The sequence below is a fragment of the Bradysia coprophila genome, unplaced genomic scaffold (genome assembly GCF_014529535.1).
Source record: "Bradysia coprophila strain Holo2 unplaced genomic scaffold, BU_Bcop_v1 contig_232, whole genome shotgun sequence".
NCBI classification, from domain to species: Eukaryota; Metazoa; Arthropoda; class Insecta; order Diptera; family Sciaridae; genus Bradysia; species Bradysia coprophila.
Window position 1 is genome coordinate 3,460,448 of NW_023503493.1, and position 17,455 is coordinate 3,477,902.

The 17,455-nt window shown below is 39.8% G+C and overlaps 2 protein-coding genes across 2 annotated transcripts; one reads left to right on the plus strand and one right to left on the minus strand.

Annotated features, from left to right (window-relative positions):
• Nucleotides 1-1,984: 1,984 nt before the first annotated feature.
• On the plus strand, nucleotides 1,985-3,163 carry LOC119077183 (serine beta-lactamase-like protein LACTB, mitochondrial). The gene has a single exon (XM_037184365.1). It carries the CDS (start codon nucleotides 1,985-1,987, stop codon nucleotides 3,161-3,163), a length of 1,179 nt encoding a protein of 392 aa, XP_037040260.1.
• Nucleotides 3,164-4,180: 1,017 nt separating this feature from the next.
• Nucleotides 4,181-4,789, minus strand: LOC119077185. Its single transcript, XM_037184366.1, has one exon. It carries the CDS (start codon nucleotides 4,787-4,789, stop codon nucleotides 4,181-4,183), a length of 609 nt encoding a protein of 202 aa, XP_037040261.1.
• Nucleotides 4,790-17,455: the final 12,666 nt, after the last annotated feature.

Consider the following 17,455-nt stretch of genomic DNA (forward strand, 5'->3'; position numbering starts at 1 on the left):
TCAAATATGTTTGAAACGGTATTAGCATCGTCATTTTCAAAAGTTTTCAAAATTGAAGCACAATTTCCTCTCTGAATTTCTATTGAATATTGTTGTATCAAGAAATTTGTCGAGCGCTTTTCACCAGTTTTTCGTTCCAACAGTTTTCCGATTTTACTAATGAATTTCTTAGTGTCCTCTCCCATTGGCCCGAACGTTTCGAAAGCGATAGGAGTGAATATGTAGTCACGTTTTAATGCTATGTAGTGATTGTGTTTATGATTTTCAAATGTGTCAGCAGAACAAATGAAAAATTTGAATTAGAGGTGCTTTGAGAGATAAAAACAAAATTTTAACAAATCGAACATTTTCATTTGACCGGACCTCATCATTTAAAGTGATTCGTTTTTGTAAATCAACGCAAAGTATCGGGACTATTTGCATTCTACATCAGTTAGTTTTTAGCCCCGTACGAAGTACAAAGGGGCTTATAGGATTACGATGCCGTGTGTAATTGATGGAATTCGAAGCAGACGGTAAGGGCAAAGTGTTTGCCTATGTTCATAGATGACGAATCCTTAATAAAAATTTGGGCCGTCTGTCCGTCTGTCCGTCTGTCCGTCACGTCGATATCTTGAGTAAATCAAATCCGATTTCAAAAATTTTTTTTCCCCTGAAAGATAGTCAAAATAGTGAGGCTAAGTTCGAAGATGGGCATATTCGGGTCGGCCCTTCGTGAGTTAGGGCCACCTAAGTGATTTAAGGTCTTTTGGTGATATTTATGGCAAAATAAACGATGGAAATGTAAATGACACGGCAAATGATAGGTATTGTCAATACCAATCCAGGAAAAAAAAGTTTTTTAAAATCGGGTGAGTGGACCGTGAGTAAGGGCCTTAGAAGTGAAAAGCTACTAGGGCCCTATGTGTATTTTACATAGAACTCAAGTAAATTTAATCCGTTTTTCGTAATTTTTGTTTCATTTGGAAGGTAATCGAACGCCGAATAGAAAGTTGTTGAAAAAAAATTAAATTTGGGTCCTTGGACTAAGGCCACTACTAGGGCCCTATGTGTATTTTACATACAACTCGAGTAAATTTCATTCGTTTTTCGTAATTTTTGTGTCATTTGGAAGGTAATCAAAGGCCGAATAGAATGTTGTTGAAAAAAAAAAAAATTGGGTCCTCGGACTAAGGCCGCTACTAGGGCCCTATGTGTATTTTACATATAACTCGAGCAAATTTCATCCGTTTTTCGTAATTTTTGTTTCATTTGGAAGGTAATCAAAGGCCGAATAGAATGTTGTTGAAAAAAAAAAAAAAAAATTGGGTCCTCGGACTAAGGCCGCTACTAGGGCCCTATGTGTATTTTACATATAACTCGAGCAAATTTCATCCGTTTTTCGTAATTTTTGTTTGATTTGGAAGGTAATCAAAGGCCGAATAGAATGTTGTTGAAAAAAAAAAATTGGGTCCTTGGACTAAGCCGCTACTAGGGCCCTATGTGTATTTTACATACAACTCGAGCAAATTTCATTCGTTTTTCGTAATTTTTGTTTGATTTGGAAGGTAATCAAAGGCCGAATAGAATGTAGTTAAAAAAAATTAAATTTGGATCATCGGACTGAGGCCGATACTAGGCCCTATGTGTATTTATACTCAATAAATTAAAATTTTAGGGCTATTTGAAATTTTTGTTTTATTTGAAAGGAACGTCGTACGGGGCTTCGTAATTGCGCTATGCGCAATTTCTAAGATGTACACATTACATAATAATTTTACTTTAACTACTTTAACCGGCGCATAGGCTTACGGTCAAAGCAGGGTGACAGACGCACTAGGGTCACGTACGCAATAGATATACGGGTTTGTACGGGGCTCAGTCGCAGCAAACGCTCCGACTGTTCTGATGGCTCGTTTCGTACGCTTGTTGCTCATAGATTACCAAGCAAAAAATCAGAAAACATTTCTTTACGCGCCTTCGGTTAGAACAGAACGTTTTCGAAATGGTGTTAGCTTCCATCGTCGGTTTAACATTGTTATCAATATTCACACTGAGTGTATCTTGCGGTCGAACTAACAAAACTGTAATAGACAGTGATCCAACTGATAACGCCCGACGGCTGGTTTATAATTTTCTCAACGAAACGGAAAATAAAATTATTCCCGGTCTTGTGATCAGTGTATCCGTCAGAGGTGAACAGAAATGGTTGGAGGGTTTCGGCGTAGCTAATATCGAGCACAATATTCCTATGACGGGCGATGCAATGATGCAAATTGCTTCCATTACAAAATCATTTACCGTTGGCTTGGCGTCTCGTTTGATGCAGGAAGGAAAACTCGATTTCGACGTGCCTATCAAGGAGTATTTACCGTTTCATCAAGATGTTCCCGATAAGAAATGGAACCACAAAATTGCGAATGTCACTTTGCGGCAACTTCTCCAAATGACGGCTGGAATTCCGGAATCACCGGAAGACGATGAAATCGGAAAATGTCTTCGATGTGCAAACCAAACAGATCGCCTGATCCTGATGCGAGACAAACAGTTGGATTTCGAACCGGGAACGAATTTCACTTATTCTAATTATGGATATGAATTGGTTGGTGCGGTCATCGAATCCGTTCTTGACGCAAATAAGACTTTCGATGGAGCGATGACGGAGATGATTAGAAATATTTTTAATTTGAACAAAACGTCGATGATCTCTCCAGAAATGCTGATACCGAACATTGCATCGTACTATTATATCCAAAACGAGACCAACAGCATCGTCAACAGTGGAATGTGGGGAGAGCTATTCTTAAATGATTTGCATGCCGCTGGTGGAATCATGAGCACAATGACAGATGTGGTAACATATGGTCAGATCTGGTTGGATGCGTATTTTGGACGAAGTGAGCATTTCCTGCAACAGGCCTCAGTCAAGAGTGCTTGGACACCGACGACTGTCAGTTCTTTACCTTACGGTATGGGTTTTGTGATTCAAAATGCTACTGCAGACACACCGAACGATAAACACGTTATTTGGCATGATGGTGGAAGCTTCGGTTGTAGTTCAATGCTTGCCATCTATCCAGATACAGAAGTAATCGTTGCCGCTTCGGTAAATATGGGAGACCGTTCTGTGAGAAGCTTCATATTAGACAGCAATTTTGATGATCTATTTGCAAACATTGTTTAAATGAAATGTTGTTTTTGTCATAATCGCTCTTTTATTCATTGAAGAAATGCGAATAGACTCTTATGAGCACGAAAATTTAAACTGAAAAAAAAAAGAGAATATCGCCCAAAAACCACTTACAGTGGAAGTGTGACGCAAGTTCCTATATCCATTTAAGAACTGATGTCCAGTTAGCTTGATTAGCAAATCCAGCGGAAGTCAGAGCCCGGGATGTCCATTTACGGAGTTCAGCGACCAAAATTTTGATTTCACTGGTCCACCATTCAATTTGCGTATTGTTGTCGTTCTTGTTTTGTTGCTTCGATGGCTTTGTGCACTTGACTGATTTCTGTTGAATAGCCGAGAGAGTCATATTGAGACGAAACCACAGCACAAAGAAATCAGTCTGCAACAATTTCAGCAACTATCATGTGCACTCAATTGCGGCCGAGATAGTTATTTGCGTAACACGATGAAAAGTAGAGTTTTCGTGTGAGTTTTGTTGATCCGAGGCGAAGCCGATGGATTTTGCGTGTTGAGGGCGTGAAACATGAAAGGTACACGACTTGCAATGCGTGTAGTTATAACATTTCATTATCGGCTGCTCTCTCCGGCCGACATAGTTACTTTTTTGGCGGGAAATATACGTTTCTCTGGATAGTGTACCGAAAAATTGAATATTTCGATCGTAGCTGCAGGGGCTGGACTCGCTAAAAACGAATCTGAATGAGACACAAGAAATGGTTTTCCAAATTTTTATTCAAATGGCAAAATGACATAAATTAAATAAAAATTAATTAAATTGAATTGGCGGTGATTAACGCTCTGATTCAAAGTTAAGCTTTCCACCTTTCCGTATAAATAAGACACAACACCGTTCTGGCAAACTCACTTATCGCCCACTTTTACATTGAAAATCATCCTTTTTTACTTCACATTTTCCTTAATTTTACTCACTTTTCGTTCCTTTTTCTACTTCACACTTTCCATGAATGTCCACCTCACTTCAAAGTCCTCGTACATCGTTCACTAATTCGGTTAAAACTCAAATTCAGTGGCCGGCATCGCTTTCTTCTGCTTTTTCGCCTTCTTCCCTTTGTCCAGGTCCGGATTGATGGCATATTGAAATCGTTTCTGCTTGACTCGATCGCTGCCGGCTGTAACCTCACGTTGAACGAATTTTGCGCTTGAAGACAGCGCGTGACGGATGCTACTTTTCCATTTCTTGGACGCTGTTTTGTCCAAGTTCTTGCATGCCGGATTCATCTTGTAGTAGAAATCGTATATTTCTTCCACCTTCACCCATTGCTTTCCTGAGCTTCTTATTGCCTTCATGATGTTAGATGGGTACGTTGCCTGTTTGTGCACGGCTTGCTGACCCATTTCGACATTGCATTCACTCAGTTGGTTTTGTTCAACGGTTTGATGACTCGGTTGACTTTGTTCAACGGGTTCAACTGGTTGAATCGGCTGGATGACATCACTCGATTCTACAGATTGGACTGTATCAACTAACTCAGCCGGCTGCATAACATAGTCATGTTCGCTTATTTCAACCGGCTGCATGGCATAGTCATGTTCGCTTATAACAATCGGCTCCATGGCATGATCCGGTTCAATGGGCTCAATTGATTGTATCGGCTGCATGCTTGGATGACTGTCCCAGTCTGGCACCATTCGAACGTTGCATACGTGTGAAAATGGAACTGCTATGTATCTCGTGTTCAAGTACGCGTCGAAATCTCCGTAAAGTTCCTTTATTGACTTGCCATCGCTGTAATCAGGTTCTACGTAATTCTGAAAACGAAAAAAAAATCTTTGTTAAAGCACCGCTCTTTAAATCGCAAACTACGTGTGTCAAACTCTCTAAAATGCTTGCAATTCCGAATCTTATAAATTATCGAGAGAAAAATTTTGAAAATATGCGCTGGTTGGATCCCCGATCAGGATGCCCGAAACATCTTTTTCATGGTACTTCAAACTGCGTCATCTCACACTTGGATGCGTTGACACTCGACCGACTGTTTCCATCAAAAGTGGGATGAGTTTGAAATCACCTGGTGAAATTCAGAAAAAACTTCAGAAATTCTTCAGAAGCGTTGAATAGAATTACTAAACTCGGATCACGGTGTGGTTGAACAAAGTCTAATTAAAAGTGTAATGCAAAGTAATTTTTTTTTGCTTAATTACTATTGGTAATGATCTCCTGATCATTTAAGGCCTAAAGAAAGAAAAAAGTCGGCGGGCGGTTTTTGAGATAAATTGGAAGTGAAAGTTTATGCCATTTTAACAGATCTGGATCAAACATTCTTTTCTGTTTTTGTTTGTGTGTCGGGTAGCTGATGTCACTAGCTTTCCAACGATACCGCGCATGCCATGCTACTGACAATATAGGCATGTTTTTTTATCAACTTCACTTTACACATCATTAGGCCACAACAAGGAAAGGCGGTAAAGTATGTTTTAGTTGGACTGGCTCCCTGATTCTGAAATGCTATACCATTGGTCTTAAAGTTGTTGGAATCATAGATTATGAGTTATTTTTGTTTAATTGAAATTCATAGTAGTCGATTCAAGTAGTCCAAGCGATGTTAGTAAAAATTAATTTTCACTTCAAATAAACCGTTCAAACGAAACGGTCCATATTTCAATTATCCCGATAAGATCTTTATTCCGAGATACGCTGTTCCTCCAATAGGTTATGGGCCTTCCACACTACTCGTGAATATTGAATTTTATCGGATTCAGAATTTTAATCGAAAAAATGGAGAAATTACAATTCACGAAATTGAACGGAACGAATTACCAAATATGGAAATTCAAGATGCAAATGCTCCTCACCGACAAGGAAGTCTGGGAGACAATATCCGAGCCACGTCCAGCCGCACCAAACGCCGAATGGTTGAAAAAGGACGGAAAAGCTTTCGCGCGAATTGGTCTCATGGTCGATGATAATCAGTTATGCCACATTTGAAAAGAAGAAAGTGCTGCAGGAGCATGGAACGCATTAAAGAAGCATCACGAGAAGTCAACGTTAACGAACAAGATCTTTCTCCTGAAACGGCTGTGCAGGATGCAAATGTCGACAAATGGTAACGTGGAAGAACATATTTATTCTCTACTCGATTTGGTCAATCAGTTGGAGGCATTGGGAGAGAATTTAGGCGAACACTTGGTGGTCGCATTGATGCTATGCAGTTTACCGGACAACTACAATCCATTAATAACGGCACTTGAAAGCCGTGACGAAAAAGATCTGACACTCGAAATGGTGAAAGGAAAACTCATCAACGAATACAAACGAATCAATGGTTCAGAAGCAGAATCATTCTCGTCGAATGAAAGTGCATTGACGATTACGAATGGAAATGAATACAACAAATTCAATTGTCATTTCTGCAATAAACGAGGGCATTTTCAACGTGATTGTTACTTGTTCAAACAATCACTGGGATCTGAAGAGGATGAAATGGAACAGAAATCGAAATCGAAACAGAAATGGGAGACACATAAGGCAAAGAAAGTTGTCGAATGCTATTCCAGCGAATCTGAAAACGAAGAAATCCGAAAGTACAAATGTTTTATGGCGAAGACGGTACTACCGAAATCGCTGAAGGGAATGCGATGCACAAACGATTGGTACATCGACTCAGCAGTAACGATCCACATGATACACAATTTGAAATTCTTCAAGAAAATTAAAATGGGAACGAATCGTCCAGTCGAATTGGCCAATGGTAAAGTTATATTTGCTGCAGGTATCGGTGAAGGCTTTGTAAATTGTCCGAACGAAAAAGGCGAAATTCTACAAATCTTGATGAGAAATGTGCTGTATGTTCCAGGGCTAGATGCAAATTTGCTGTCAGTACGAAAGTTGACGGAACTCGGTTTCAAGGTCAATTTCGACGGCAACGAATGTTATATCCGTGAGGACGGTACAATTATTGCTGTGGGATCAGTCGATCAGAACAATCTTTATCGATTACATATCAAAGAAAAATTGTGGAAGAATAAACGCGGGAATTGTGGAACAATAAAGACAGCAATGCTAATGGAATGAAGAAGAAAGCGGTGATTAAAAAGTCAAGCGAATTGAAAGAAAATCATAAATTACAGACGTGCTTGGTAAATATGAAGTGTAAGAACCGAAACAGTAAAGAGATTGCAAACGGTCGTCAAGCTAAAACATCAGAACAACAAGCAACGAAAATTCAATTGGGAAATCACAATATCAAACTTCATGATTTCCAATACTTGAAACGGCCGATGAAAATAAAATTGAAAGGGAAGACGAATGTAACCAATTACAGTAATACTGGCCGAGCAAAATCTAACAATGGTCGTCCATTCACAAAATTTTTGGAATCACTAAAGTAACGTAAATTTACTCATCTTATTGGACTTGATGATTTTAGAGTGTCGTAATCTTTGAGGAGGGATGTTGGAATCATAGATTATGAGTTATTTTTGTTTAATTGAAATTCATAGTAGTCGATTCAAGTAGTCCAAGCGATGTTAGTAAAAATTAATTTTCACTTCAAACAAACCGTTCAAACGAAACGGTCCATATTTCAATTATCCCGATAAGATCTTTATTCCGAGATACGCTGTTCCTCCAATAAAAGTCACGTTCTGCGTCCAGAAGGAGGACTAAAAGTTAGATTTAGAGGAAAACTAAAGGTGTTGCAGTGGCGAATGTTGAGCATGCCGTGTCCAGATTTGAATGTAGGGCGGCAGAACAAGGATATAGATACCTAAAAATACTTGTTATGGCGCCCTACATTCGTACCTGGACATGCTACACAACCGACACTCCATAAAATTCAATTTATCTTAAAAACCGCTTGCCGACCTTTTTCTTTCTTTAGGCCGAAAATGATCAGGACATCATTACTAATAATAGTTCGGAGAAAAAATTACTTTGCATTACACTTTTAATTAGACTTTGTTCAACCACACCGTGGGATACGCCTCGAGTCTCTAAAATGTACAAAAAAAAACAGAACTTTAAGTCGATAGTCATGAAAATGAGTCGAATTGTTTAATCGAAACGGATTACTAATTATTTCGTTGTATTTCGACATAATGGAGGAACATTTATCGAAAATTTGAGCCATCTCCAGTTGTACTCATATTACAAGCTATGTAAACTGTGTCATGTTTAGATTTGCAAACCTAAAAAGACATATTCATGCAGATAGCAATTCCAAAAGCTAAGAGGAGACACACTTCTGTCGATGGCGAACATGACTGGGGATAAAAAGATGAAAAGCAGAGTTTTCGTGTGAATTTTGTTGATCCGAGGCGAAGCCGCGGTCAATAAACACACGAAAACGAGACTTTGCATCTTTTTATCCCGAGTTGGGTAATCGATTTTACATGCTGAGGGCGTCGAAAGACGTGCTTCCAACATGAAACGTAGGATTTTCGACGCATGAATCATGAAATGTCATTTTTGTACGGACTTTTTTTACAATTAATTTCCGTCCAGACTGCAAAATTTCATGGCCGTTCACCGACGTCTTCGAAAAATTAAAGGAAATAGACAGAAAAGAATTTCATTGTTGCGACGCCGTCATTTTGGAGGTTTCAGTATGGAAGTTGTTGATTTTGAAAATGGATTATCTCCGCTTCCTGTGCACCGATTTTGATGAGTCGCGTTTGTTTTAGATTTCAAGGGAGAAACTGGTGGAGATTTACAATCTGCGACGAAATTCATTCTGTGGAACTGTTGATGTATTGTCTTGGATCGAGCTCCGTTAGTAGAAATTTTTTTTTTTTTTTTTTTTGAAAAATTGGTTATTCCGCGCAAACCAAACGGAAATGTTTGACCACACAGTGTCGCGCCCCTTCTGTTTGTTTTTGTGGCCTTCATTTGCGCTCTGTCTTAAATTGAGTTTTCGATTTCGTTTTTTTCGAATCTTTCTCGAAAGAAAATGCATGGACGACAATCATGACTACAAAACAGCGGTGCGCAGCTCTTAAATAAGTCAGGTTGATATTGTCGAGAATCGGCTTGAATTTAATTAAAATTTTAAATCAACTTACCTCGTTGATGTACTCCATTTTGAGGACTGTCTTAACACTGGCTCGAAATAAATTACAGTTTAACTGGACACTGACACCTAGCAAAAAACGTCTGTACAGTTGGAAATCTGAACCAGAAATGAACTGCTAAGGATGAGCGTTTCAATAGACAAATTAACATCTGAACATAACGGGAAAGGGAAAAAGAAGAATGTAAAATAAATATGTGCCAAAAAGTGTCGAAAAAGAATGAATGGTTGCGATGCTAATGACTTTATAGGGGCGCAGCAGCAAGGAAAGAATTAAAAAAAAAGATTTAAAGGAAATTTAATGGACGAACCGAAAAATAGTTTCGTACAAGGTGCACTGTACATACACACACGGGGTTTCGAAAACCGCCACATTTTCTGTTTGTGTTTTACTTGAGTTTCTCATTGCTCCGCATAAAATTAACATAAAATTACACGCAAAATGCACGAAAAGACCACCAAACGACGAAATAGAAAATGGGTCGGTTTTCAAAATTCCGCGAGTGTACCTAACTATTGTCCACCGTACGAGGAAAATGATCGAAAATTTGTGCGACTTCTTCGCGTTGCAACGACAATATTACGGTTGCATTTCGGCTACACAGCCTCTATCACTTTCAAATTAACGAATGTAAAGAACGTAAACCGTTTGTCGGGGACCATAAAGTCATTAGAATGTGGAAAACCCCAAAATGAGTGATTTGTTTAGGGCGGATCCATTCTCACCGTAAACGTTTTAGTGTCAAAGCTTATTACCTAAGAAGAGAATAGAAATGTTTTTGTTCCATTTTTGGTATGAACGATGAATAAAGAAATGGAAATTTTGTTTAAATCAAGTCAAAATCAAGGGAAATATATTGGCGGAGGTAATGTCATGTGTTACCGAATCAGATATCTCAATGGCAAACCTTGGTCAAAGTAACACCAAATGCCAAATGTAACAGAAAGATTTGGCATTTGGTGTTGCTGTGGCGAATAATTTCGCATTCGTCGTTGTATGCAGGCACAGCTTTCGACATAATTTATGGTGAAGATGAGAGGTCGAATGTCGGCAAAGTATTTCTTGATTTTTCCCTTATTTTCCCAAAAATATTTGCAAAATTCGTGAAAATGTAGAAAAGTCTGGCAAAATGATTTCCGCAAAATGGTCTCTGATTGTAGCCGTGAGGGTCGTAATTGATGATAAACTTAGGCAGTCTAAACTTACGCTGCACTCGATTCACACCGGAACTTGGGTCCAGTGGATTTTTCTAGATTGGCATTACTTTCAGTGGTTTATCGACTTTGCATTGTCCCGTCTTCTCTTCTGCCTGTAATGTCTATAGACGGCTCATCCTCAACGAGAAAGAAAGGCAATTCCAACTGTTCCTTGTGAACTATGAAGTCTGAAGTTCTGAAAAGCCATCGTCGATACGGCAATGTCTCCAATCTTTGTTGCGCTTCCAGGAAAATAAAACAACTTTGTTGTGTGTGCAGCAAGGTTTTGTATTTCATAAAAACTATTGAATCAATCATCATCTTCATCATCATAAATAGAGGTACAATGCTAAAATGAAACCTTGCGACCAATAAATGAGTTTCGATTTAAAAATTAAAAAGTTGAATCGTTGAAATGTAACACTACAAAGCTTCATTGGTTCTGGGTTATACATTTGAAAGGTTTTAGATTTGCAATTGAAAAAGAATGAAATTGTTTTCCTTTTGTGTGAATTATAAAAATTTGCGGGGAAAAAGAATTCCTCGAAGTGGCGAACCAATTGTCTTTAATCCCCGTGAATTCATTAGTGGGACGAGGCCGTAAAGAGTCGTGCATCTAGGTCGGCTTCAGGGAATGTATGGTGAGTTTCATGATGAGATGCACAGTCCGTGCATGTATATAATTCTCGTAACATCTGATTGACAGTTTATGAATCTCATCACGAAATGTACAATACGTTGACATAAGCTGATGACGCTCGAATTGACGTCGATTGAATGTTCGGAGTCTCGGAGTTTGGCTTTCGTTTTTCCCGGCTGACCTACTCAACTTCGGCTAATTTTATCTCTCGACTCCTGGTGTATGTACGACTTATAGTAACGGAGAGGTGAAAAGCCATTCTGCCCCGGATCGATGAATTTGTAAATCCAATTCAGAATGTCCACCAATATTTGACAGAGATCATGTTGGAATGTTGATTCGATAACGATTACAGACAGTTTTGTCATTCACTGTTCATGTGGAAGTGTAGCTACAGACGAAGTCGAAACATTTTTTTAGAGCAACGTGAGACCAAAATGAAATTTTCTAAGGAAAACACGTAGTCTTTAATGGTCGAAATCTCAGATCCACCTCTCGCTTCGAGCATCCATAGTGCGAGTAACACAAGTAGCAACAGAATGGACAGGGTTATTCAGAGGATCCAGCTATATTTCGAACATCTGATGGAATCGACTCATTGTTTTGCGGCTGAGATAGCATCTACGAGCGACATCTCTCGTTCTCCTGTTGTACTAAGTGCTATATGTCTGATGCATCGTTTGTATTCCCGGTTAAGTGAAAAGCCCGTTGACGGTGTGCGTTGTCTTTTTCTTTTCCTTTTTACATTTGATGGCTGCTACGTAGTTCATTAAATCAGAAACAGCCTTATGCTACTCACAATACCACTCGTCTGTGATACTTCAAGACACTTCGGCCTTGTGATTTTGACTGTTGAAATATTTCCATACCGTCGTATGCCACATCAAACGGTGAGCACATGGCCTATTTTGAGGAAATAAACTTCTCAAAAATTCACTTTTGACAGATTATTTGGTAAGACTTAACAGAACTTCGGGTCTTTTTGAGAATTTTCGGGAATTTAGGGATTGTTTTGTTACGGCCATGAAACGAACATTTACAAAATGAATCTCATGGAATCAGCGGCCTACTTCTCATTAAACGTCATTTTTATCGCAACGTTATACTGACCTGGTTCGCCACTGTGCTGGAGGTGCGGGAAAAGAGAAAAAGTTGGAAAATATGTAGATTTGCTTGTTTACCAATAGCTGATCGACCATCTCGATTCTATAGAAATCTATCGCTAAAATAGCTCCTTTGAATTGTTATTTAGCATAATGGAGCCATGCGGTTTTTATGTTCAATTTGAAGTTTGGATTTTTTTGTTAAATAAAGAAGTGAAAAAAATTAAATATTTTATTTCGTCTCGTCAATGCATTTCATTTGATGCATCGCAAACGGTTTTTGAGCGAAAACATTCGCAGGTCTGCTTGAAAAACTAGTGAAAAACCGACAAAACCAAAAAAAACATAGCTAACGCCGACCCCTGACGAAACACCTATTCGTGTCAAAAGCCTTTAAAATCACTTACATTATCCACTCTTTGCCTTGTTATCATATACAAATAAATTGCCGGAGGCAATATAGACAGCCCCGTACGAAGACAAATTTCATAAATTCCTATTTAAACAGCTATATACCGCTATATTTAACTATATTTCACTGTAAATAAACATTTCACAGATGAATATGCTATTATATAGCTCTATATGCCTGTATATGGCTCAATATAGCTGTATATAGGTATATATAGATGTCCATATATGGAATCCCTGAAACCCCTCACACTTAACACATTATTTCCATGTTAACAGAAACTCTCTAAGCATCATTTTTCCCACTTTATATCACTTTTAATAAAATCCAATATGGCCGCCGGCAGCCATTTTGTTAGGAGACCGGAAATAGTACCGACGCTTTACATTCGTTAATACCTTTCAAACAAAAAAAATTCATGAAATTCTGTCAAAATTTACTCGAGATATTGTCAAAATACACCACGTTCACTGTACTTCCGAGTAGCCAGATAAGAGCTCACTCCAAGAGACCTAGCTCACGTTCCGGAGAACATAATTTCATGAACTTTTTTTTCCCTGATTGGTACGGTCAATACCTATCTAATAAAGCTAAAACAGACGAAATATGTTCAAATGTGGCCGACCTACAAGCAAAAACTGCTTGCCGCCCTGTGCCTGTTTCACACCAAGGGGTCTAACTCACGAGTCGGTCATCCGATTTCCATAATTTTTTTTTTGTCGATCGGTATTGTAAATACCTTTTATTTGACGTATCACTTACAAGTTTAACGTTTAAATGTCCGGAGATATCTTCGAAAAACCGTAAAGCACTTATTGGGCCACAGCTCGGGAGGGGTCGATCCAAAATCACTCATCTTCGAACTTAGCCTGTCTTTTGACATTACCAAACGGGAAAAAAAAAGAATTTTCAAAATCGGATGCGTTTTACTCAAGTTAGAGAACCCACAGACAGACGGACAGACGGACGGACTTTTTTTTTCGCGGATTTGGCATTTCTATACAACCACAATAGGTTTCCCCTTACTCAGGGAGTCCAATTCGACGTGTTACAAACGTATGCGTAAACCTATAAGACCCCAGTACTTCGTACGGGTCTAAAAACTGTTCCGGGAACTTGATCCCAAACTTCCGTCGTGACGGGAAACAGGCAACAGGCCATTTGTTTTGAGAGCAAAAACAATATTTTTTGCCTAGATGTAATGCTCTTGGTTTGATATACGCTGGGCAATGACAGAGCAAGTGTTCTGTTGTTTCAATATCGCCGCACATATCACAGTACGGGTCAGTCGATATACCTATCGTGTGAAGATGTTTTTTCAAAGTGTTGTGACCTGTTAGAACGCTGGTGAGTCTTTTTATATTTTTGTTGTTTATTTTGATTGAGTTTCTGGCTTGTCGCGCAGTGTTCCAAGAATTCCAATAGTTCTTGAATTTTTGAGCTTTCCAGTTCGACGTTATTCGGTGGAGAGTAGAAAGTGATACTGCGGTCGCTGGTTCGGTACCGGTGAAATGAGTGCTAGTAGCTAGTCTTGCTAGTTCATCTGCTTTTTCGTTACCGATAATTCTTGAGTGACCACAGACCCAAGTAAGCGAGACTTGAATGGATTCCGACAGTCTTTGAATGGTGTTGCGACATTCAAGTTCTATTGCAGACGAGAATTTATATCTTTTTATAGCTTTAATTTCCTTGACTATCTGTGCATATGATGATAGGTGGAGAGTTTGCGTCACAATGTTTTAACATGTATCTACAACACTCAAGTATTTCTGTTACGAAGACCGTAGCATTAATACCCAGAGGAATGGACAGTTCTATTCCTATATATTTGGGCAGAAAATTCCAGAGCTGGTCATGTTAGTGCAATGTGAACCGTCCGTGAACCTTATCACTTAAACTTAAGTCACATTTTGACCAGTAGTCACGCTCTGGGAGTTGGTGTAATTACATCACAGTGCATGCTGAATTCTGGAGATTGGATTATCACAGTTTTCCACAATCTTGAGTGAACGAAATTTGGCTCACTAATAAGAAGGGAGGATTGTTTGAGTCGTAGAAGGGACGCTCGGGCAACAGATTCTATGTGGATGTGTAATGGTTCAACGTTTAGTAACACTTCGAGAGCTGCTGGTGTAGTTGTTTCCATAGCAGAAGTAATACCTATGAGAGCTTTGCAGTTGGCTCAGTTGAGTTTGCAACGGCCGCATAGCAGAGTCTGGGTCTGACAATTGAAGTGTAGATCCAGTGAAGCACTTTAGGGCTGAGTCCCCAGTCATTACCGAAAAGTCTGCGACATTGCCAAAGCGAAGCAATGGCTCTTTGGATGACGTAATTCGTGTGGATAATCCAGTTGAGCTTTGAATCTAATAAGACTCTGAGGTATTCTGAGGAGGAGTAGAGCGGCTGTTCCTTTGAGTAAAGTGGATCGTTGCTATCATGAACCAATTGAGTTCAGCTTTATGATCCCTGGATGTGATGAAATGATGCCGGAGAAGGAGTCTGTCTTCTACGATTATTAAAACTCTGATTTCCTTGGTCTCAATGACTTTTTTACAAATGCTGACTGGTCACGAGTGTTTTCTGATGGATCGAATGTTAACGAGGCAGTTGATGCGTTTCAGTCGGTGCTACGTGAAGGCTGCGAGCGGTTTGTTCCGATTTTAGTCAAAAGGTCGACGAATGCTCCACCGTGGTACACGAATGCGATCGCCAATTTGAAGAACAGGATGAACAGAGCATTCAAGAAGCTTGCACGCTCGAGTGACCCGTCGGATAAGCTTTGGAAAGTTTTGGAAGTCTGTTGACTCGAAGAAGAAGACGAAAGGTCTGCCAGCTTCGATGTACTTAGGTGATGAAGTGGCCGATGATCCTGAAGGAATTTGTTCACTTTTCAGTAAGTTCTTCCAGTCGGTTTACGTTCCTGACGTTCACCCTCCGTCGGCCTTTCGTGTTGATAAGATGGCGGATGTTTTCAGTTACCGGCTGGATGAAGCCGAAGTGCTTAAAGCTCTGCAGAGCCTTGATGTTAATAAGGGTGATGGTCCAGATGACGTTTCGCCGCTTCTGATAGAAAGTTGTGCTGCCTCGCTGTTTTCGCCTCTGCATCGGATTTTCAACTTGTCTCTTAGTTCTCGTACGTTTCCTTCTCTGTGGAAATCTTCTTATTTGACGCCGGTTCATTAAAACGGTTCTAGGAGAGACGTTTCCAACTACAGAGGTATTGCGATACTGACTACTCTGGGAAAGCTGTTTGAGTCGTTGGTGTGTAGACGGATGGTTGATGACCTGAGTGATAAAATTTCTGTGAAACAACACGGCTTTCTGAAGGGGCGCTCCACTACCACCAATCTTTTAGAGTTTGTGACCAGTGCACTTCATGCCATTGAGTCTAAGTCCCAGGTTGATGTAGCTTACACTGATATTCAGAAGGCATTCGACCAGGTTCGTCACAGCTACCTTCTTCGGAAACTTAGTGAGTTGGGCGTACAGCCGTGTTTGTTGGACTGGATTGAGTCCTATCTCCGTCGCCGGGTCCAATTTGTCAAAGTCATGGGCCACTCATCTAAGTCGTTTGAAGTCACGTCAGGCCTTCCTCAGGGTAGCCATCTTGGGCCTCTTCTGTTCATTTTGTATTTTAATGATGTTACGAATGTTCTCGTAAGAGCTGACTGTGGACTGTTTGCCGACGATCTTAAGCTTTATCACGTCGTCAATGGTCTATCCGACGCTGTTGACCTTCAGAGTGACATTGATGCTTTTGCGAATTGGTGCCTTAGCAATCTTATGACTATTAATGTTTCCAAGTGTAAGGTTATGTCATTTTATCGGATTAAGAACCTTTGACTACTCAGTTGGTGATGTTGTTCTGACGAGGGTGTCCGAGATGACCGATCTTGGTGTGTTGCTGGATTCCCAGCTGACCTTTAAGCCTCACATTAGCGTGAAAGTTGCGAAGGCATATTCTATGCTGGGATTCTTAAAGAGAATATGTTCTGATTTCAAGGATGTGAAATGTTTGACGAGTCTATATAATGCGCATGTCAGGTCTCATCTTGAATACGCTTCCGTGGTCTGGTCTCCTTCTGGTGTTGAGCTCAGCGACACCATTGAGTCTGTACAGAAGAGGTTTGTTTTGTATGCTCTAAGGCACTCGGTAAGGAGAAATCGGAACTATGAGCTTCCCCCGTATGACGAGCGTCGGAGGGTTTTGTGTCTTGAGCGGCTGTCCACTAGGAGGAGGAACGCGCGTGTGTTTTTCTTGTATGATGTGCTGAAGGCCAGAGTGAACTCGCCGAAGTTGACTACGATATTTGATTCGTATCGTCATATGCCTGACCACCCATACGGTTTGCGTCACTTTAATGTTTTTCGTCCTCCACGCCAAAGAACGCTTTATGGCTATCATGAGCCGATTGCTGAGGCATGTAGAGAATTTGAAAGATTTATAGACGTTTTTAGAACCAGTGATTCTCGTGAGATTTTTCGTTCCAGGGTGAAGTCCTTCTCACGATGAAGGATCGTTACTGGCTATTCTCGTCGTTGCAGCAACTCATGACACACAATTCATTCGTACTACAAGCATATGGTGGATTGCAATTTTGACGGGTCGACTGGGTTGCTTCCACTTCCGGTTTGCTTCTTCGTGCTACATCACAGTTAATCGATGTTGGCACCGTAATGATTTTATCAGTCTGATTACTTGGTTTTGTAAATTCTGTAATCTTTTGATAAATAAAATGTTTTAAATCAAATCAAATCAAATCAAATGAAAGGTATTGACGAGACGAAACAAAATATTTAATTTTTAAGAGAATCGAGTAAGTCGATCAGTAGCTATTGGTAAGAAAGCAAAACTGCACATTTTCCTGTTTTTCCCGCACCTCCCTCTGTTAATTTTCAAATATT